This window comes from Myzus persicae, unplaced genomic scaffold (assembly GCF_001856785.1).
Source record: "Myzus persicae strain clone G006 unplaced genomic scaffold, MPER_G0061.0, whole genome shotgun sequence".
Lineage (NCBI taxonomy): Eukaryota > Metazoa > Arthropoda > Insecta > Hemiptera > Aphididae > Myzus > Myzus persicae.
Window position 1 is genome coordinate 411,334 of NW_019104155.1, and position 23,339 is coordinate 434,672.

Consider the following 23,339-nt stretch of genomic DNA (forward strand, 5'->3'; position numbering starts at 1 on the left):
CCAATCGGAACCGTATCATTTGCGGCGCTTGCGTGTTGTTTCGCTAACATTTTAGACTGGCGGGATGTTTTTTTTTTTTTTTTACAAGCAAAATTACACGTATACAAAAAATAAATTTTAACTAAGAAATAATAACATTGAATTGGATTCGTTCAGTTTTCCGATATTTTCCGACAAAATACAAGTCTGTTGAATTTTCGACAAGTTTTTCCATTTTAAGGTAATTTTCTTTTTTAGCATTTTAATCATATTAGAATAAACTAGGTCTATGTTATAATACTAATGCTATTGTCGTTATTATATTTTACTTCAATATTAAATAAAAAAATATAAACTGAGTAGGTATTTATAATATATTATAATATTATATCTCTAGATATATTATACAGTACCTAAATTTAATAAATAATAATTAATAACTTCCTATAGATAACTATCATTATTAGAATTTGAATCTTAATAATATTGTTTCTTGCTTTACATGTATCAACAATATTGGTGATTTGAATAAAAACGTAAACCTCTCTTCAATTATATGTATAGGTACCATGGGATACAGCTATGTAATATTTTATTTAATAATTAAAAAACTCTGGTTGGATCAAAAAGTTTGGTATGGAGTAATAGGTACCTACTCAAACATATTTTAGTTCAATTAGCTTCATAATAAATACAAAATTATAAACATATTTTATGTTTTTATAACTTAAGTGTAAAACTATGTATATATAATAATTAATAGATGTACATACAATATTTTAAATTATACAAATAAATTAAATCATCTTAATTATTTTAAGAAATAAATAGTACTGTTACAACTAATTAATAATTCTTAATCATAATATCTGTCTTCTGTATGATTAGTTACTTATTACTTTATTAGTTATTACCTCAAGTACCCATCTTATGCCTACAAGCTATAATAATTATAATAAAATAATAAGCCCTATGCCCACAGAGCTACCTCTCTACATTCCTAAACTTAAAAAATAAAAAATAAAAACTTCAAGATTTTGTATTATTATGCTTAATAAAACAGATTTCAGCCGTAAAATAAAATTAGAAGCCAATTCTTTATAGCCTAATCTAACTACGTGTTCATTTATTTCATAATAGCCAACTTAACATCATTTAGTCAGTACCCAACCTACATAAATATTAAAATTGTATTTTCAACTGGTGAAAATAAAATTGTTGGAAAATAATTGCATCATTCAATTAACGAAGAAGCCAGGTTTTTCAAAAAAATTGGTCAGCAATTATTAATAATCTGTGATTTTCACAAGAATTACAATTTAATTGAATAGTTGAATTTTCTGTATAATAATCAATCTAATTCAGTGACGTATTTATTTGTACTTTTAAAATGATGTGGTGTGGGAAAACGTAATAATATATGTGTCCCCTGTCCACTGTCCACTATGATATTATATTATAAATAGCTACTTAGGTTGCAGGTGTTAGCCAGTAGGTACAGTAGGTAGGTACCTAGATGCTACGTAGTAGGTAACTATATAATATTGATGTAACTGTTTGAGCTTTTATACTATCCCGGAAATAGAGTCCAAGTAAAAGAAAATTGAAAAATCTCACATTGTAAAACTTATATATAGTATAATTTTAAATAAATTTCAAGCGAGCTCGGAATAATAGAAATAGACGTTTAAATCGTTTAATGATGTTAGTAACAACAATCAACATTTAAATCTCATCTGACTGATCAATGTTTTGATAGTACGAAAATGAAATAATATGTTTATTATAATTTAAAGAATCGTACTAATGCTATATTAATTACGTACATAGAAGATATTTTTATTTTTATTTTTTATTAATAGCTTTTTGAACTAGTGTTTGTCTAGTGCTCACAGCTCATTAATTTACCGAAATAAATAACTTGACATATTATACATAAAGACGTTTAGTTATACGTCTTAAAGTTTAATAAACGTAATCTTAATTTATCATTAATTTATACTACTTATGGGTAAATTAATATGCATGTTAATGTTATAACAAGTTCTTTTGAAACATTCGGTATTTTAGACTTACGTTGCTTGGAGGACAGCGCCTTCAGAAGCAGTGTCAGTGGCGCACACATATATTTGCAATGGGAGGGGTTATATAAAAAAATTACATTTAACCTTTAATATGTTAAATATATCAAAATGTTTTTCTTAATTTTATTAATTTTTATACACCTATACATATAGTAAAAAAATATCAAAGGGGTGAATATCTAACGCCACCCATCGTGTATGCGCCACTGAGCAGTATGTATGATTTTGAACTCGCCTCAAAATAGGATTAAAATTTAAAATAGTCTAAAATGTTGTATTTAGCTAAACTTCCACGGCACATATTCCATCTGATGGGGTTTTGTCATGTTTTGTCCACATGTGTTGTTTCTTATGTGTATGAAATATGAATACCTAATGAATATCCTTATCAAAATGTTGGCTTACGGTGAGTAATGTGTGGTATCATTTTAATATCCATAGTAATTAATTACAAAATAATAACACTGAACAAAGAACACTTTGAACAAAAAAGTCAGTAACAGAAAATTACATGATATTTTTGAAATAATACAATTATGATCTTTAAAAAATATTATCTTAATTTGCTGCACTGTATGTATTTTACTGTTTCAAGCACGATTAAGTATAATATGACGTATTATATCTTGTATATCTTCAATCGTGGTTTCAAGTGTTCCTCGTCATTAAGTAAGGCACTGTAATTGTATTGTTCTAAATTTGATTTCAATAATAAATCATTGCATACAAAAACGATTCTGAGTACCTGGTAGCATAGGTATATTAATAAATATGTTTGATATTATGTTTTTTGTTAATAAAATAGTTTATTTTGGTGTTAGACGTTAGTATTGTGGTAGGTAGGTTGGTTTATTTTTCCTCGAATACATTGCATTTATTATAATATTAATGTTTGATTATAATAGAATAGTATGTTATAGTTAATACCAGTAAACCACCCAACCGTGGAATAGTGCACTCTAAGAATGCCAGTTTTTTCCTAATTTTTTTATTCGTTTTTCCCAATTATTAAAAGGAAAGTACTTCCACTGTGAATTTTTTCTTTTTGATCCCCAAAATATCAATTTGATCCACTTTCCTATCAGAAAAGATATAGAAGTTGAAAATCTAAGCATTTTTTCTACTATAAATCGCGTGTACGTCATAAAGTACCTATTACTCTATGGTAGTGTCTGTACTATACTACTATTAACACAATATTCAACAAAAAACATCATTGTAAATTCAATATATCCATCTTGATCTCTCCGTTTAGAATCTAAAATATGTATTAATCTTTTGTAGTATTGTGGTGAATGGTGATGGTATGGTAGTACCTAGCTAATAGGTAATAATTAGATACCTAAATCTCTATAGTAATAATCAGTTAGTAACTTAGTAAGAACAAAGGCTAAAAATAACCTATATAATATTAGACAGACAGAAAGTTAGACATGAGTTGAGTTGTGGATGTATTTAAATCATTTTTTAATGAACTTTAAAATGTCTTAATTCTTAGACATAGGCCAACTGCACTTAACCCGCTGAGTCGATATTCAATTTGTCGAAAAACTCTCTAATGACTAAAAATATAATATATTATACATTGATTATGAATACTAATACTATTTATAATTATAATCAATAATATATGTAGGTATAGCATAGACCTATAAATAATAATATTATGGTCCCAATTGTGGAATACCATTGACCCCCTCCCCTTTCCGGCTTCCAAAATTAATAAATTGTAATAGCAAGTGAACGGTGTACACGTATGAGGTTTTATTATTTTTTGGCATTTTATTATTGGTATTTTAATATTTATTATTTATTGATATAAAGTCAAATACGATGTTGCCTACCATATTTATGTTATATAAACGTATTGTGTATACGCGGACGATGTTTTATCAGCTGGTTGTGGCACAGTTCACCAGGTTTTGAAGATAATAATATTATGATCGTTATCTTTGTTACAACTGGCAACAAATTGTAGCACTTTAGTATATCTATAATAATATTATTACTATAATAATATTGTTGGTGCTAGTTTTTTTACCACCGTCCACTACAAGTCGTGTTTACATTCGGGCTTCGTTCGACGGCGTCGTTAATTATTATATCCTTAAAACTATTATCTAGTGATTAGTCCAGTCTGTCGTGGCACTGTTGAATATTTGAGTTGGACATTTATTATAAGTTATTATTGTAATTATTGAAGAGCATTATACATAATATTAAACACGTAATTATTACTTGACTACTGGTTTAGTTGTAGTCGCAGCCGTTATCCTAATTACAAATTACAATAACTTGGGCTATTTCAATTTTCAATACAACAGGTAACGTCATGTATCTATAATAATATACACGTAACATTGCCCAACATTTGCGACTTGGGTTGTCAGTGAATTTGGAAAATGAGTACTTCGCAGTGAGTGGCCAGGGTAGCTAATATTTCTATAATATGCTTTCATCATTGTTATAGATTAAGTTGGTTTTGAAGTTTGTATTTTTACCATGAGCGATAACGACCCATGCGAATGTTTTTGGAATCATGAGCTATCTATGCAACGACTGCTGTCACTGGTAAGTAAAAAATAATATTGTTATTTTGAAACAATACTTTGAAGTGTATCTGTTCAAGTGCTTCTTGTATAATAAACAAACATTGGCCGATAACATATTGTACCTAATACCTCAATACTTAGTTAATCTCACATTAACTAATAAATATATTAATTAAGCTATTAATTAATATTATAATATTAAAAATATAAAATTCAATCAATATACCACATTTCTGTAATGCTCTTTCTCTATGAATTCCAACTTCATATTGTTGTATTGTTATATGTTAAATACAAAACATGACTCACTATGCTTAAAACTATGGTCTCAACATAATTTATGCTCTAATTAGGTACTTCATTTAAGTACACATAAAAACTTGTTTTTTTTAACAATTCCTTGTACTTTTGATTAAGTGTAGATATTCCTAGTAAAATTAGTAATAAAAAACTTTTATCACAAATAGTGTTAAATATAAATAGGTACCCTACCTATACTATGTCTCAAAATAGAAAAATCACTTTTTGTGCATCGTCGGTAATTTGATTGGCACATCGAGTACCATGTGATCACTTTAATACTCGACATAGGTGGGAGGTGCGCAACACAAACATAAATCGGTCAGCTGACTTATTATTCTCTTTTGAGACACAGTATAATTAGTTATGATTATTGAGGTCACAGCTGGAGAGTTCAATTTAAATCATAATATCTAAATACAACTGTACAACATAATTTTTGTTGTCAGTGATCTATAATAACATCATAATATGGCCTGTCATTGATATATTTTCTTCTCTTGATCCCCTAGCTACTAGTTTTCATCAAGACATTTCTCTAATTTTACTGTCAAATTGAGACTTAAAGTTCTATAAAAATTTGTCACCACTTTAAGTATACTATCAGATCAATAGAACAATAGAATATCCCAATTTATCATAAATATGTGTAAATAAAGTAAATAATAGTCAAGACAATAAATTGTGACCTAATGAAGACTTAAATAATATTTTACTAAGATAAGTTATTAATTAAGTAACTAATTAATAATGGTGACCATCAATTTTAAATTCCATAAAGTATTGTATTGGTTGTTAACCTGTTAATAGAAAAAGCCATTCTTACATTTCATGATAATTTAATTTTGACTATAATTTTATAATATAATTAAATAAGTATTTAATTTAATGTAGATATGTTTAAGGTCAGTGTCACACTTGTGGAATTTCTGCAATATCAAAACAAGTGAAATATTTTTTCCGCTATAGTATATTTATATGTATATAAAAATGTGTTTTGATATCTGCTAAATCCATGAGTCGATTTTTCGCAAGTGGGATATTGGCCTAAATTAAAAAATATCTATGTAATCAATTAATAAAAAAAATGTTTGTAGCTACGTCAGTCACAGTCGGCATGCACAGATATTGATTGCTTGGAACCAGGTAAATTTAGATTTTATGTTTATAGTAAATCCCTAAAAACTTTTATCTTTGTTGCATTGGATAATATTACAATAAGTCTTTAATTTTTAATTTTCATTATTTTTTATTGAGCTACATAGCTGACATCATGTATTTATTTCTAAAAATGTATTTTTTATTTTAACAATTAAATGAAAATTTTTTTTATTACAGTATTAATACCAGTTAATTTGAATGAGAAAATGTTTAAGACGTTTTTAATATTTGGTATTCCTGTAGAAACAAATTTAATTGTTTTTAATTATTATGTACCTTTACAGTAGGGAAATACACCTATATTGGGCTATAAGGCTGTACTTATTCTATTTGATAATATTTATGATTATTTTATAACTATATGTTAATAAATTATAATATAAAGTTTAATTTTTATAGTGCAAAGATTGGATGGTCCATTGGCATCAAATAGTGAAGATACTAATTTCATCTTATTAACTGGAATTTGGGTTGTTATTGCTATGGCTTTGTACTTTCTGCGTCCTAATCCGGCTCGTGCACAAGAGGAAACTATAAAAAAATTACCATTTGGTGGATCTGACAATAATGGATCAGATGTATGGATTACGTTAAAACTTATTAAGAATACTTCAGATATTTATAAGAATATTTTTATTTTTAGGATCCACCATCGCCACCTCCTCCATCAATGGGAGCCCAGTGATAATATGATATTTTGACGATACATTCTACAAGAATTTTGAGCTCGCTCAATCTAAAATTCCCTTCCATTATTCCACAGATAATCATTATAATCACATAGATTTAAGAACTTAAAATTTTAATTAAAGTTTCCCACTTGACTGACAAAATCCACTGCACTAAAGTGAAACATCTATTCATTGTTTTTATACTACAAAAAAATAAATATACCTTAACATTAAACATGATAAAATTATATTATATACGCACACATAAGATAATTTTTTTTTTCATCTATTATGACAAACAATGAAATTATATTGGAGATCTGTGTTAGTTGAGTGGAAAATATTATTATTAATTATTATACATTATAATATTATATATTACTTTTATCATATGCAATAACAAGAAGAGAATATGTACAGAAATGTATTTAGTATTGAGTGTGTGAATTGATTGATTTATTATAGCTGTTTTATTTTTAATTTAATTCTTATTTTATTGTTATTTTGTTAAATTAATATTTTAATATATTTACAAGAACCGATAAAGCATAATATTGTTAATATTTCATGGGGATGAATTAAAATTTACCATAATATGTATTCAATTAAGTTTTTACATTTTCTTAAACGTAACTTTAAAAATAAAACAAAAAATCACTCTGTTGCATGGGCGGATAGGCCAATTTTGGCCTACTGGGAAATTTTACAAAGGGGCCCCTGAAAAAAACACATGAAACACATGAAAAAATTATTTCTATCATAGGCAATTGCATTTTATTAAAGGGCCCCAATACCGAAATACGAAGAGGGGGCCAACCGAGAAACCGGGCATTTCCCGGTAGGCCTATCCGCCCATGCTCTGTTGTATAGTTGGTGTTGAGTGCACCCAAGCCTAGTTAAATGATCCATTGAGCCTTTTACTCTCTTACTTTGCACATGGTGTTTCAATATTTTTACGGTGAAATGTTATAATTTTAGTTTTGAGCGGATGTTAATGTAATTACTAATTATTTTATAGTGATGAATGTTTATTTTGTTTCTGTCTACATGTTATGTTTCTTTAGTAGACAAAACGTTTTGATCATGGTTTCTGATAGCATATTGGAACTAGTTGATGCTTTTGTTTGATCACAATTAAAGATTCTCAGTACTTATCAATATAATAGGGAAATACAAAATTAAAGGGAAAGTAGGTAACCACTCTGGCCTCTTATGTACATAAGGTCTGTGTAGTCACTTAGTCACTGTAATGTATGTTTTAAATTTAAATTAATGATCAATCATTGTTTACAAAAAATGATTCTGAGCAAAGACCCGAATCTTTGGTGAGTGACAGCTTTAATTATTAAGTATATTTAATGAATTATGATATTTTATTTATATTACTATCTAAGTAATATATTTCACTAGTTATTAGTTATATAGTAGGTTGAATATTTTTTTTTTTAAAGAAAACTTCTGAGAAACCTTCCATCAAATTTTCAAACCTTAGTCATTGATTATAAATTGTGTATAAGTATAGGAAAAAAATTAAAAATTAAATGATTTTTAAAAACAAAATAGTGAACAAATTTTCGCAATTTTGATAATTTTTGTCGAATGGGATATTAAAAACTTATAAAAAAACTGTGACTGTATTTTTTATTACTGTAAGAAAAACTTATGATGATCGTAGAATTAAATTTTCAAACTCTTATACTACTATCAAACAAAAATGTTATCTTCCCCAAGTTTAAAGTCTTCCTAAACTTAGAATGACAATTCTTATGTAAATATAAAATAGCTCAAAAACTGTCAGAATATATTTTTTTAATTTTTCATGTGTAGAAAAGGGAAATCCAAATATTTTGGAAAAATTCTAGTCTACAGTCTACTTTTTTGTTGTTTTCGAATTGTGGCCAGCAAAAAAAAACAAATTAGATTTTGCGAAACTGGTTTTTAATCATAAAATATGTTAATTTCATGTCCATCACTGTCGATACAACTCATAGACCGTGTACTAAGTATAGGTTAGGTAAGTTAAGTATTCTTAGTATAAGGTCTATGTTAAAACTGCATAATCGAAACTAGAAAATATTATGAGGACTGTCCAAATTATGTATACAAAAATATATTTTTAATTTTCAATTCTGTTAAGTCAGGCCATGGGACCTGTATTCCGTAGTTTCGCCCATGTGTATGAACTAAGAGTTGTGGGTACAATAGACCTATCCATAGATTAAGTAGTCTATGATGAGTATAGATAATATTAATATACGGATCACCTTTCGTTTCACTAAAATTCCTAGTTAACTTAATATCAAATTGTTTACCTTTATTTCTACTATTTTAAGCCCCTTACACACAATAATACGGTTTGGTTAATCCAACAGGATAAGAAATTTGGTCAGGCCGTGCAGACGTGTTTTTACATTTTTAAATTTGTTTAAAATACATATTAATTCATATTATTCAATTTTATAATTCGAAAGAAGTTAGTTCCAAATGTCCGATAGATTGGATACCTAATAAGTAATACTATGAAAATATCTCCACGAAAGGTAACACTGGTAATCTTTGTTCACGGGACGTCGATTCCCACAGCCGCGGTACAGCCTTAAATAATAAATACCCGACACCCGTGGTCCTACGCCTACCGTATAATCCTAGTTCCTACTCATGTCAGACCAATTTTACGTATTATAATAAAATGTTCGAGTATTGGCTAAATGCTGATACTAAAGAATAGTGAATTTCTTCTAGAGGGGAGTACAAGGACTTACACGCATGTAGTACAAAAATACAGAATGGGTGAAACTATTTAAAATAGTATATTGAATATTCTGTGCATATAATAATATATTGTATGGACCCCGGCAAGACAAAATAAAAATTAATAATTGGTTATGGACAGCGCGCCATTATACTCGTTCTCGTTTTGTGCATAACTATTGTTCCGTAGTATACTAGTATAGTATAAGTATATGTATAACACTATATCCGTCACACCGACAGGCGCGGCCGGACGCTGGAAGGCTTGTCAGGCTTGAACTGAGTTTATGAAGGACTTGAAGTTGAAGCAAATACTATATAGGTACGATATCGTATATAGTATTTGCTAATTGCTTGAAGTCATGACGTGCGAGAGAGAGAATAAAGTAACTTTTTCAAGGATTTCATAAACAATTTATACAAAACTGAGTGAGATTATAAATATTAACAACAAAATTGATAGAAGTATTGTGATATGAATGATGATGATAACGTTGTCAGTAATCAATCACCACGATTTTACTTTTTATTTTTTAAGATAGAAATATAGAAAGGACTGGATAGTGGAATAGTGGATACGAAAGTAGACGATCGAAAAAGCCTAATCACCTGGCTTATTAATCTTTTATCTATGACCTATACTTCAAGTTCCCGCAGTAGGAAAGATACCCGCCTGTTTGTTTCCGGCTTGTAGTCTTTACCTAATTATTAATTAATGAATCATGTTGAAACTTTGAGAGTCTGAAACTAATTGTGAAATCAAGTTTTGTCAAAACGTATTAGGTTCTATTGAGTTATTTAAACGTGTATTCAATATTCAACATTAATCTTATATAATATTTATCCTAACTACTAAGTATAATGAAACTCAGTATTTTCACTTTAAATATATGGTATTTACTATTTTGCTATTTTGATTTTTGCTTTATTACTTAGTACTTACTTACTATATTATTTTGATCAGAGACAAATATAATTTTAGGGGTTTGAAATTTGCAGCCAAAGATCGTAATGCTCGAGTACGAGCATTAGCTGACAGTTTAACAAACAATGGATATGATGTTGTGTGCTTACAGGAATTATGGTGCGAAGATGATTACAAATACTTAAAAGCATCTTGTGACAATGTATTTAAATACATACATTATTTCCACAGGTATTATGTTAGATAAAATGCTTAAACTATTAATGAATACCTAATTTAAAATATATTATATTACAATTAAGCTCATCAACAGCTTCTACTAATGATTAAGACAAATGGTACAGCTCTGATGGTAAACAGTCAAACAGTCCCATTTGGCTTGGTATAAACTCCTTAAATTTTTTTTTTTGAACACCGTATACAAGGTGATCCATTTAAGAAGGTACACTAATTATTCAAAAAAGTATTAACTTTTTTTGAATTTTTGTTTCTACACTTAGATTTATGCTTTCCTCAAACTGTATACTATTTAAATTTTTTTCACCCTTATATTTATTGCTGAAACCAGTGTCAACTTTTGATTTTCAAATGGTAACATAGAATTTTGGTCATAAGTTTCATAAAACTTTTTTTTTTATACATTTTCACACTAAAATATTTATTTTTCGTTATTTGGTTTGCAAGATTCAGTTCCTCAAAGTTTGGTGGTTTAAGGAGGTGGTATAGTTGTTAGTGCTTCAAATAACCAGTTTTATACTAATCATTCTTTATAATTTGGCCTAACGAATAAAAATAACCTATCTTGATAGGCTATAAATGTGTAGGGTTCAAAGTACAATAGTTATCACTTATTAATTATTACCTTAGGTTGAACAGTATCAAATTCATCACTTATAGCTCCTGGTCTTTACAGATAAATAAATAGTATAATCAACACCTCCTTAAACTAGCAAACTTTGAAGAACTGTATCTCGCTAATAAAATAATGAAAAATGTTAATACTAATATTCATAAATAAAATGGTTTAATTTATTTATGACCTTTTTATCATATGTTCTCATTTGAAAATCAAAAGTTGATTGTGGTTTCACCAATAAAGGTAAAAAAGGGCGAAAAATTTTTTTTTAAAGTTAATAGTTTTTGAGATAATTGGTGTACCCTCAAATGGATCACCCTGTATACTATAATAGACAATACATATTATAAACTGTTTCTGAAGACAAAAGACACTCAAAGTGTTACCATCAAAGTTTGATAAATTATAATGCAATTAGGTTTTTACAGAATTTCATCAACAGATCACCGATGTCATTTGATTAACCTACTTTTCTGAGTTATTGCAAGATGCGCCATAGCGTGTATTATAATTAACATAGTTTTCACAGTTCTTTCAAAATTAAATATGGAGATAACTATCATAAAAAATATTTAAAACTTGTCTACGAAGAGTACCTATTCATCATACAAATGTGATTTTAAAATAACTAGTTCCCTATATTTTAATGCTAACATTTTTGCTATTGCTTAAGCTCAAGAAAACAAAAAAAATATAATGTTTCTTTGAGCCTTGTCCTAGACAGACTATCATAACAAGAAACCTAAGCCTTATATTCAGCTAATACCTATTACCTCTTCACATTATCTTTTTTCCCTCAACTCATCCACCAACTTAAAGAAAATCCAAATCCATGCAACTTTCTGCATATCACTTTTTACTGCCCACTTTCCTGCACTCACATCTTAGTACATCTTACCAAATTACAATCTCCTCCGAGTCCTCTAGTTATTTCCTTCATAATGAAGACGGGTTTTTTAATTTTAATATTTTTTAAATATTTATGTTTATGATTTATTATTAGAACATTATGGGTAATAACAATATACTGTAATTTGTTGTACTATAATAGTTTATAAATAAAAGCACATATAAAATAAAAAATCTTAAGTTTAATTTGACATTTAATATTATTGTTATTATTTTTTAAAGTGGCATGTTAGGATCAGGAATGTGCATCATGTCACGTTATCCAATAATTGATCACCATTACCACTCGTTTATTTTGAATGGTTATTCACATATGTTTTGGCATGGAGATTGGTTTGGTGGAAAAGGCATTGGCCTGTGCCGTCTCAATGTCAAAGGCTTTATTGTAGATGTATACACTACACATGTAATTTTATGATTTTTTATCAACAATTAATATTCAACTTAAATAAACTTAACTTTTTAAGGTTTCTTTACTTCAATAATCTTAGTACCTAAATCAAAACAATTCAAATTATGGCATGCCGAAAGCTTTTTTGTTAAGAATATTTTTTTAGTTGGATTGCTTACATTTAAAATGTATAATATAGTCTATACTTAACAATCATAATTTAAAATATTTTCTACCAAATATCATGGTTTGAATAATATGCCCTACAGCATAAAACTGGTTGTGTGATAAAATTTTATTCATTCATTTCAGCTTTCATAAAAGTTTGGCATGTCATAATCGGTACTGTTGGATGGTACTACTTGGTACTCAAATCATAAATATGTGCATGATTTTTTAATTTTATCTTAATTTCAGTTACATGCTTGTTATAATGCATCAAATGATAAATACACAATTCACAGAATACTACAAGCTTTTGAAACTGCAAATTTAATACGTATTACATCTGCTGGTTCTGATTTAGCAGTTTTAGCTGGTGATCTCAATTCTAGTCCAAATGACATTTGCTATAAATTAGTATGTTTGGGTGCAAACATGATGGACTCTTATTCAGCGGTAATTAAAAAAAAAAGGAATTTATAGATCCAATATGAAATTACTGTGGCATAATATTTAAAAAATATTTATAACTACGGACTATGGTAAACTCTTGATTATCTACAGAATTATAGGAATTATGTAAAAAAAAAAATATCATTGATTAATGAACGCATGTAAATGGATCAGTACAAACCGATTTAAAGTTAAACAGAAAATGTCATTTCTACAGTTAGTTTCATGAATTAGTCTAGTCTGGTTGCAAAAACAAGATATTTTTAATGAACTTGTATATTAATTAAATAATAAAAACTTATAGTTACTTGAATATTTTGTTTATTAAGTCATAGTTGTGTGTGGGTCCAATACTATTCATTAAAAATGTTGAATAACATTCATGTGTTCAGTATTGATTTGCATTTTTTTCGGTTTAACTACTTTGGCAACAGCACTCAAATCTATAGTTTCTACAGATAATCGGGTGTTAACTTTACGTTAATAATTTTTTTTTTAAGTCAATAACAATTAGTTATTACTTTTTTAAATTTTTATTAATTATATTATAATTATATTATATTATGTTTTAGTGTTTAAACAATAGTATTGAGTATACTTACAGTCATCCTCAAAATTCATACAAAGATGCTAATGAAATAAATGATCGTATTGATTTTATACTGTACAAATTTAATGAAAAGAATTTAGTAAGTTCATTTATTATTTATTATCCGTTTGTACCTATGAATATGAAAATATCAAAGATAAAACATAGTGTAGAAGATTAAAATCCTTCAACATCCTTGTGGAACTACTATACGTAATGTAATATACTGTGTAACATTCTATAACTTTTGTATCGTTAAGATTTTACTTATTTCACATTTGAACCAACTTGATTGAATATAGGTATAAAATGTCTAATATGCAAGTATGTTAACATGATTGGTATCATTAAAAATTAAAATGTACTGAAACTGAACAAATACTACAATAAAAACAAATATATATATATATAGATTTGATTAATAAAAAGTTGTATAAAATATTTAGGTGGTTGTAAATGAACATAGACATTCATTACCACATCGCGTTCCTGGACAAGATTTCAGTTACTCAGATCATGAACCAATTGAAGCAGTGTTTGAAATATCAGCAAATATAAGTATTGAAAGAAATATTTCTAAGAATTTTGGTGAGAAAATCGTTTATATTTTATGGAAAATATTTATACTTCATTTATATTATATTTTCAGGCTTGAAATTTGAAAATGAATTTCGGAACGTTTTAAATACTTCTCTGAATATCTGTAATGAAAGAGCTGTAATAAATCCATTAATATCATCATGGTATCTTGTATTTGCAATCATTTGTATAATATTTAGTATATATTTGGATCTAGTACTATATACTGATACCATTGTTATTACTACTTTATTTATTGTCTTCATCATGTGGATTTATAACTTGGTTACAAAATTGACAGAACAAAATTGTGTTCTCGGATTTCGTCATCGTATAGAAACATTATTTTATAATCAATGAGACAGAATGTTTTTTTCATAATATACAGGGTTGAGATACATGTAACAGATAGCGCTGACAGATTTAATTAACTAACTACATAATATATTTTATTCTAGTTTATATTTTTGAAGTTCAATTATGATTATTTTTAATTATTGACATATTAAAAAAAAAAAATGTTTATATTTATAAGTACAAAAGACTAAAGTTATTACATAATTAATTACACTTGTCAGTTATTTCTGTTACATCCTGCTTGCTTGTAATTTTTCCTTTTTTTTTAAATGCTTCAAACACAATTTTAGAATTATTAACATTAAATAAGAAGTGACCTAAATACCTCCTAATTACTCAAAAATGTATTTAATCAATGATATATGTTCTTAACTCTAAATCATTATCATTCCCTAGCTCTTAATTTTTTTTTTTTTTTTATTGAACTTGAGCCCGGCAACTGTGGCCATTAGCTATTAGTAAGTATTGTAGGTTTGTATTATTGATGGTTTGTATTGTATGTTTTTTTGGGACGGTAGGGGGGAACTCGTGTGTGAGCTCTTAATTTGCAATAGCTGTTATTTTACGTTGTTAGTTATTTAATTATGTTTAATCAGTTAACTCAATATAATGTTTTCAAAACAATATTTCAGTTTTAATTAAAATATTAAATTGTTTAACAATACCTAGGTAGATAGTATCTATAATTAATAAATCTAGATTTATTTTTATTCAAAAATGTTTAAAGTAGGAACATCGTGCTCGTACATATATTGTATATTAATCAGGGTATTTGGACGTTTCCCTCTCGAGGATTTTAGTGGCACTGGACTTCCTTCCCTCCCTGACTAAGGCATTTCCTCCCTGAATGAATATATATTTTTATACACATAATAATAGATTGGAAAATAGGTTCTTTGGTTTTACCCAAAATATATGATCATTTATCAACTATCATTATTCACGTTGTGGATTTATTACCCAAATTAATGGTTAATGATTGATAAACCAAAGTTATGTAAAAGTATTATTGGACTATATTTATACATTAATTTATCAATTTGTATGAATATTTAATGAAAAATCTCGTAAACAGTACATTTATTTATTTGTATTTGTAATTGGTATTTGGTTTAATGTTTAATATTTTTTTAAATCTATATTAGTGATTTTTGTATTGTCAATAGTGCTTTAATCTATTTTTGAATTATATTAATATGTTTTATTTATTTATTTAATTAAATTATTAATTTATTAATGTATACATTTATTGATTTGAATTGCATATTATTGCTTAATATTTTTACTTATAATGTTTTGTTAGGGGAGGAAATGCCCTGTTGGGGGGGATGTCTAATGCATCAAGGGGGAAATGTTCTAGATTTATTCATTAGTAATATATAATTTTTTTTCTATTTTGTTAGAATTGAATGATACCTATAATTGCTTAATACATGTGCTTTAACAAATAATAAAGTATTACCTAATATTCAATATTATTTAATGTTAATAATTAACAATTATTGTTTTGCTTTTACTATTCATTTCAAATTTTAATAAATATATTTTAAAATATAAATATCATTATTCATTATCAATTATATTATTAGATACCTATTTAACTTTCTTTGTTTACTATAGCCAAATGACTAAATCTGTTTTAGGTCATGGTGGACCTTATGTATGTTTTGATTTTACTTAAGTATAAATAAATTCATACTTTATAGGTGCATCCACATTCCACAATATTATTATATTTATATATTTTATGTACAATCTTGGCTTATAGGGGTATGCTGCAATTTATGAATAATAATTATAAGTATATAATACTATAAGTTATGTAGATAATGTATCACCATTTTTTGAAAAATATATTATAATTGTCATCATCATTAATCATTATTATTACTATTATAAATGTTGGTACATGGTGATTCGCCAAGCATGCTCACCCCCATTTTTTCCTTTAATAATAAATTTATTAAAATTCATATTTTTGGAATTTTTAAATATACCTACTCAAAGACCATATTTTGAAGTACTATTATACTATTTATTAGTACTTAAAGAGTGTCCTGTAGTGATACTACTGTTTTTCAAATGACAACCCCCTCTTTTACTCTAAATTAATTAGTGGATCATTTTTTTGAAAATTTTGATGTATTATAATAATTCAAAATTTGAATGATTAGTTTCTTATAGTTAATAAAATGTTTGTATTGAGGATAATAGTCCTTAAAACAAAATACATAAATATAAGATAGGTAGATCTAAAATTGGAAATTGTATCTAGTAGGTATTTATTATGCTTGGGCCATTTTTACAAATTATTAATATTGATAGATTAATATTAATGGCTACAATTTCATATCACCATTAGCCCCCCTCCTCCCCACAACTTATAAACTACTTTTATGGACCTTCTATCTGTAGAACTCAAAAACTAGTCGTACAAATTTTGTTTTTGATACTCCAAAAATTTCAGAAAAATTATCTACTGGATAATTTTCAGTTGAATGCGATGATTTAGATTTTAACCAATAATCTCAAAGTGCAAAAAGTAAAAGGGGTTAAAAATGTCTATGGTAGCTAAGTTCAAATAAAAAAAATAAAAGTTATGTAGTTCATTTTAAGGATTTTACTGAGAAAAAAACTGTTGGTCAGTTGACCTCTACTCCCCCCTCCCCCCCCCAGGGTCTGCGTGTTGCATAAAAAATGATTAAATTTAGTTCATTTACCACTAAATCTTGTTTAAGAGGACGTAGCATCCGCATGTGTTTTCTTCGTCTTACACACGTAGGATATATAGCAAATTTTCGTATACCAGATTCAATAGTGTGCTCTTAATTTTGATATTGGTGATAAACCTATTACAAAATATAAAGGTAATATTATTATCTATAGGGCCCCACGTAGGCTTTTATTGATATTATTGTTTTTAAGTAAGTTATAATCATTTTAAAATATGATAAAAATCTTACCTTTAAATTGCGTAATAGGTCAATTCACTCTTATATCAAAACTAACAGCACACATATTGAAACAAATTGAATAAAAATTTGCTATGCCGTTCGTGTGTGAGCCGGAGATAACACATGCGGGTGGGACGTCTTCCGTCTTCTTAAAGGACCATTAGCTCACTATTGATTCATTAAATGTTTAGTGCAACCAATCATAAGTCAAATAATTATTATTTATTGAAGTACCTAACCTACCTATGAACTTTTTTTTTGAAATTACTAAATATTAATTTTGAATAAATATTGAATATTATTTGATGCCAAAAAAAATATTTTTCCCTTATTAAGGAATAATAAACTCCCTTAAAATAAACCAATTACATGTTCTATAATTATCAATTGCCAGATACAATTTAAAAATGTTTTTATTTCCACTTATTATAAGTAGTTGGGTCGAACTCATATATGAATAGGTAGATTCTTGAGAAATGTCTTTTTGAAAATTCGAAATTGAACGAAAAGTTAGTTATATTTTAGGTACTTATTTGTCATTTGAAATTTAGGGGATACTAATGAACCATGCAAAATGTTGATCCCTACATTCTCCTCATATTTTATGCGTGTAGCTAAACGCCGGGATTTCTATGCATTCGAATGTTTCATTTGCTGCTACAAAAATAATTGATCGTTAGCTGTATGATTACGACTAAAATTTTTGCACATTCTGAATTAAATACCTGCTAGAATATTTTTTTTCCTATCAATATGCATAATACTATAATAGCACAAGTATTTGGCACATTGGTTGCCGTGAAGATCACGAGAAGTCAATAAAATTCTCTAGCGGCACCAGCTTACTATATACTACACACTATTCTAGTAATCTAGTAGGTACCTATACGACTAACGAACGATTTTTATTATTTTCTATTCTTATAATTTCATACGAGTATACGACACGCTACTAGTAAGTGAAAAGTCGTACGACTTCAAAACGTTTGGCTACAACCACCTGTCAAGTAGAAGTAGTATACCTACTATTGTGTACTGCCTTCATAGATAATATTGTAATTTGTAGTAGTCACTAGTTACATACTTGTTCTATAATACTACGTACATACAATTTATTTTCCAAATTAGGTTTCTAGTTTCTACGCTGTATAACAATAATTAATATGGAGGTACCTCATTCAAACTTACTGGTTCTCCGATATCCACAATTTTAAATAGTGTAGCCATAGTATATAGGTTACCTACCTACTTAGTACTTAGAACTTACTTAAAGTTGTGATTTTTTTTCATTAGGTAGGTATATAAGAATTAATAAATAGAATTCTGAAGAATTTTGCAAATTTATACTTATATCTTATATTTTATTCTCTCACATGTTTTGTATAAATATTACTAATATTAGTATATTTTATAATTTATACATGTTGTTTTGATAATCTCTATTCACTATTAAAGAATCTTGAAATAGTGCGATAGTGCGAAACAATTAGTACCAACAATATATGTGATGCCTATTTTCAGAATGCATACCTATAACAGTAAACATTAAAATTAATATAGGTTATTCCTATCCTATCATATTCACATTCGGTGTTTCTAACCGGTCAACTGCGGCAGTACGCGTTCTGTTTGCCTTTTATTTTATTTTTGTAGTTATTCAATAAGTAAAATTTTCATTAAGACTGAAAGTTGTTTTTTATTTATATGGCCATGGAATAACATATAATTAAATTGTGCAGAGGGTAATTGTTGTTCTTATTTTAAGTATTTTTAAACTATTAATATTTTTTTAATTTATCGCTGTCTGAAAAACAATTGTTAGTGCATATTATGAGGTTTAGTCCTTTGCTTTGAAATAAGAAATAAAAATACATGCTGCCATTCAAAAAAGTAAAATACATAAAAACGACAACAATAAAAAATAAATTTATCTTTAGTAAATTGATCTTTTTATGAATTGAGATTACTATTAAATATTTATACTTTTAGACAAAATGAATGAAACTCAAGTGATTCGTATGACGTATAGTAATAAATAATAATATACGACGTAACGTAGATAATAGATATTAGATATATGTACGAGACTTGAGACTTAGAAACGTAGAGACGTTATGTATGTAATTTAGGGTAGTAGATAGTTTTTTGTCTGTCCTTTAAAATTTTCATTGAACCTAATTGGGTGATTTTATAGCGTCAGCTGGAAATAATTGCAATATCTTATAACCGTATTTTTTTTTAATTTCTTGAAGACAAATTGCATTAGACTTACAAGTTCAAAAGGTTTTTTGATATTAAAAATGTATGTCCTTAAAATTTGCAATGATTACGTATGCTTAACGGCTAGTTATACTTATACCTACTTATAACTTATATCATTGATACGTCATACGTGTCACGAGTGTCATATTGGATTCGTTCTGTCTGAGATAAAGTCCCATTTCCCATACTCTCACCGCACCTATTATACCTAAGTAGTAAGTCCATGTCATTTGGACACAGCTACTAAATTCATAGCAAAAATCTTTCAGCTTGCATCCAGTATGTGTACAATAAGTAGTCTCGTTTCATCGCTATATAGCTCCATGCGTATTATAATTATATAGACCATGAGTAGTCAGTAGATGAAGTACCTGGATATAATAATTAATAATATATATTATTTTTGTTGTTTTTTTGTATTTATTCTTCAACTACAAAGGTAAATAGCCTGGCACCGTGTGGGTGTGGGGGGGGGCAGTTGGTTGGAACACGTTTGTATATTGTATGTGTGGCGAGGATGTATTGCTTAAAACCCGGATGGTCACCCATCCGAGTGCTAGCAACGACGGCCGGTACGTACGTTCAGAACGTTGCCGCATATTGAGCGTACGACCGCGCCTCAACAGGCCACATATTTTATTTTATTTTATTTTACAATTAACTCATTTAACTAAGAAGAAATCTTTTGTTAAATTAACAATAAAATCCATTCGTATTCCTTTTCCTTCTTCGGTATTTATCTGTCATACTTTCCACTGATATGCTATGGATAGAGATAGAATATGTTGATAACTTTTGCATTTTTTTTCTTTAATCTTAATAAAATAATGTATACAATGGTTACCAAACTACAAATTTGATTCATGCTTCATGATTGGTTCAAAATGTATACATTTTAATCTTAATTTTTTTAGTATATTATAACATAATTGTTTCATACTTTTGTGACATACATATTATTATATCTAGGTTTTTTTTAATATTTGTACATTGTAGTCATTTTTCTTAGTTATTAAATCCTACTTCTATAGTTATGTATTATAAAAGATAGATTACGTTTTATACAGTTGCCAGTTTGCCACCACGTAATAATATTCTATTAAAACTTAAAAGTAAAACAAATACAAATGTTGGATCTAATTTGCGTGTTAGCATGTTACCTAAAAAACAATCATGTTAATTGTATATTTTCAGATTTGTAATCTAAAATTTACTGCATATTCTTTTTGATCATATAATCATATCCTAGAAATAATATAAATTCCTTAAGAATTTTTTCATAAGAGTTAGTAATGATTAATAAGTAAATAGTAATGACTATAATATGAATACTGAGTAATAATAAACCTCGGTCCTCGGATGTAGTAGGTACAACTAGTATTTACGTCGTCCGTGTATTTTTTACCATCCAATTTGTTGCAATAGCCTATGCCCTATAGCCTCAATATATTGTAATTTGTAAGGTCTAAATAAATAAATCTGTTTCATGCAATCATGCAAGAACAAGTATGATATTTTGTATGTATTAAGGCAATTATTTTTTTAAGATTTTAAACTTTTATAATAGTTCCAGGTTTAGGGATTTTAAGTCCCTAGATTTTCTATCGTTCTATGATAAAGTGTTCAATTATCAATGTTTTGTTAATGAACAAAACGAGATGGTTTTGCCAGCACATATTCCTCAATAGTCATCAATATTACTTCTTCACTTCATCAGTTGTATTTATTTTTTTAAGTGCATTTGGCATTTCGGTATCACCATTGATTATAGAATAGACTATAATTCTATATTCAATGGTATCACCGAACCAATAATAGATAAATAATAATACATTGTTACATAATAAATAATACATTGTTTTGTATATTAAAACAAAAATAACCGAGAATTTTAAGTCCTGTGGCTGTGTCACTCGAAAGTGTTATCTCCTTCTAACAGACGTACAGAACATTGAACATTTGAGTTAAGCAGAATCAACTTTGTGTAGCTGGCTTTAATATCAAAATCAATATTGGCCCATTTAACTTGAAGTCTGAAGATATGAATATTATCCTTGTTTATACGTTGGTTTTTTACAATATTATAATTTTTAGGTTATGAAGTATGCGTATGAAGAATATCTGAACATTAGTTTACAGTTTATAAATACTCATCATAACTCGTTCACAATACTATTATGTAATATACTAATATATTATATTAATATGTAAACACCTTTATTGTTAAGTATAAACAACCTACGTTGCGGAGCGGAATGGCACAAGCTACGGGGAAACCCTGCAAAATGTTAGTCCATTCAGACCATCACACCGCTTGTCTAAAGTTAAAATACTTATAAGTTGTAAGCTGGGTTATAAGTTATAACAGTTATAATTTAACCTATTATTTATAGTACTTGTTCAAAGTACAATGTTGAAGTATTGAAAACTGAAATACTCAGAAAATAGCCAGACAATGGCCATATTGGGTTATTTAAATATGAAAGTATAATTTTAATTTATTATATTATTACTCATCATTGATTAGATTTTATTATTTTTTTTATATTTAATCAATGTTATTAAACCATTAAGTGTCTTCCGCTTTGGTAAAATCACTACCTATAAGATACCTACTTGATGTTTTTTAGGTCACAGAGGTATGTATCTTGTAGATCCACCACAACTTACTGTCGACTACTACTTTTTTGTACACTTCCAAACCACACCTTGTGCACACAATATACATATTAAATATACATATTATAATATCCATATGGTTTATATCAAGCCTAGGTATATAGCCTGTAGTAATAGTATATGATATATATATAATGTATTGTATTTATTGTATAATGTTTATAATATAATTATTTTGAGAATTCCGATTGAATATTTGAATGTCAAATATTGTTATTTTACCATTGTTAGTAACAAAATAAATTATACTGCTAATTTAAATGGGTATTATAATGCAACTATTATATTATACCTATCGTATATGTGTAAAATATAAATGCAGACAGTTTAACCCACTTGAGTGCTAATTTTTATATTTTCTGGGTTGCCGAATATCCACTTTATTAACTTCAAGTAGCAAATAAAATACTTAAATATTTAATGCTTACTAAACTTATTACTTACAGTTGAATAGTTCATAAGTAGATGGTCAATAGTAAATCAGTAATCTGAAGGTCAGACATGAGAAGTATTCAGAATAAATAACTTCATATAGCCATATAGGTACTGTATTCAAAATACTTTTAAATACTTTTTTTGTCCAAAGTATCCCGATACTATTAAGAAGAATTTTTGAAAGTATTTTATTTCTATAAAAAATACTTTTGTATTACGATGTACTAATATTATCTCATTCCTTAGGTATGTTATAATATATACTTTATTATAAACCACGGACAACAATT

At 27.5% G+C, this 23,339-nt stretch overlaps 2 protein-coding genes across 6 annotated transcripts; both read left to right on the forward strand.

The window, feature by feature from the left end:
- The first annotated feature begins 10 nt into the window (after positions 1 to 10).
- LOC111039370 (uncharacterized protein C34C12.4) lies at positions 11 to 7,232 on the forward strand. Of its 3 annotated transcripts, XM_022322870.1 has the most exons (6): positions 120 to 220; positions 2,346 to 2,469; positions 4,534 to 4,634; positions 6,013 to 6,061; positions 6,476 to 6,654; positions 6,720 to 7,232. In XM_022322870.1, exons 3-6 carry the CDS (start codon positions 4,566 to 4,568, stop codon positions 6,759 to 6,761), a joined length of 339 nt encoding a protein of 112 aa, XP_022178562.1. In that variant the 5' UTR covers positions 120 to 220; positions 2,346 to 2,469; positions 4,534 to 4,565; the 3' UTR covers positions 6,762 to 7,232. The 3 variants fall into 3 exon arrangements, with proteins under 3 accessions (XP_022178559.1, XP_022178562.1, XP_022178560.1); XM_022322867.1 differs by lacking the exon at positions 2,346 to 2,469 and having other exon boundaries at positions 11 to 220; XM_022322868.1 differs by lacking the exons at positions 120 to 220; positions 2,346 to 2,469 and adding an exon at positions 3,986 to 4,387.
- A 2,764-nt stretch (positions 7,233 to 9,996) lies between these two features.
- Positions 9,997 to 16,197, forward strand: LOC111039364 (putative neutral sphingomyelinase). 3 transcript variants are annotated; one of them, XM_022322854.1, is made up of 7 exons: positions 9,997 to 10,391; positions 10,481 to 10,654; positions 12,411 to 12,594; positions 12,997 to 13,197; positions 13,767 to 13,883; positions 14,230 to 14,371; positions 14,433 to 16,197. In XM_022322854.1, the coding sequence occupies exons 1-7, from the start codon at positions 10,360 to 10,362 to the stop codon at positions 14,720 to 14,722; spliced, it is 1,140 nt and encodes a 379-aa protein (XP_022178546.1). In that variant the 5' UTR covers positions 9,997 to 10,359; the 3' UTR covers positions 14,723 to 16,197. The 3 variants fall into 3 exon arrangements, with proteins under 3 accessions (XP_022178546.1, XP_022178547.1, XP_022178548.1); XM_022322855.1 differs by having other exon boundaries at positions 9,999 to 10,391; positions 10,463 to 10,654; XM_022322856.1 differs by having other exon boundaries at positions 9,999 to 10,391; positions 10,498 to 10,654.
- Positions 16,198 to 23,339: the final 7,142 nt, after the last annotated feature.

Coding starts and splice junctions, on each gene's coding strand:
- LOC111039364 (XM_022322854.1), top strand. CDS start 10,360: ATGAAACTCAGTATTTTCACTTTAAATATATG. Junction 12,595..12,996: donor TAGATGTATACACTACACAT/GTAATTTTATGA, acceptor TCTTAATTTCAG/TTACATGCTTGTTATAATGC. Junction 13,198..13,766: donor TGATGGACTCTTATTCAGCG/GTAATTAAAAAA, acceptor ATTATGTTTTAG/TGTTTAAACAATAGTATTGA.
- LOC111039370 (XM_022322867.1), top strand. CDS start 4,566: ATGAGCGATAACGACCCATGCGAATGTTTTTGGAATCATGAGCTATCT. Junction 4,635..6,012: donor TGCAACGACTGCTGTCACTG/GTAAGTAAAAAA, acceptor AAATGTTTGTAG/CTACGTCAGTCACAGTCGGC. Junction 6,062..6,475: donor TATTGATTGCTTGGAACCAG/GTAAATTTAGAT, acceptor TAATTTTTATAG/TGCAAAGATTGGATGGTCCA.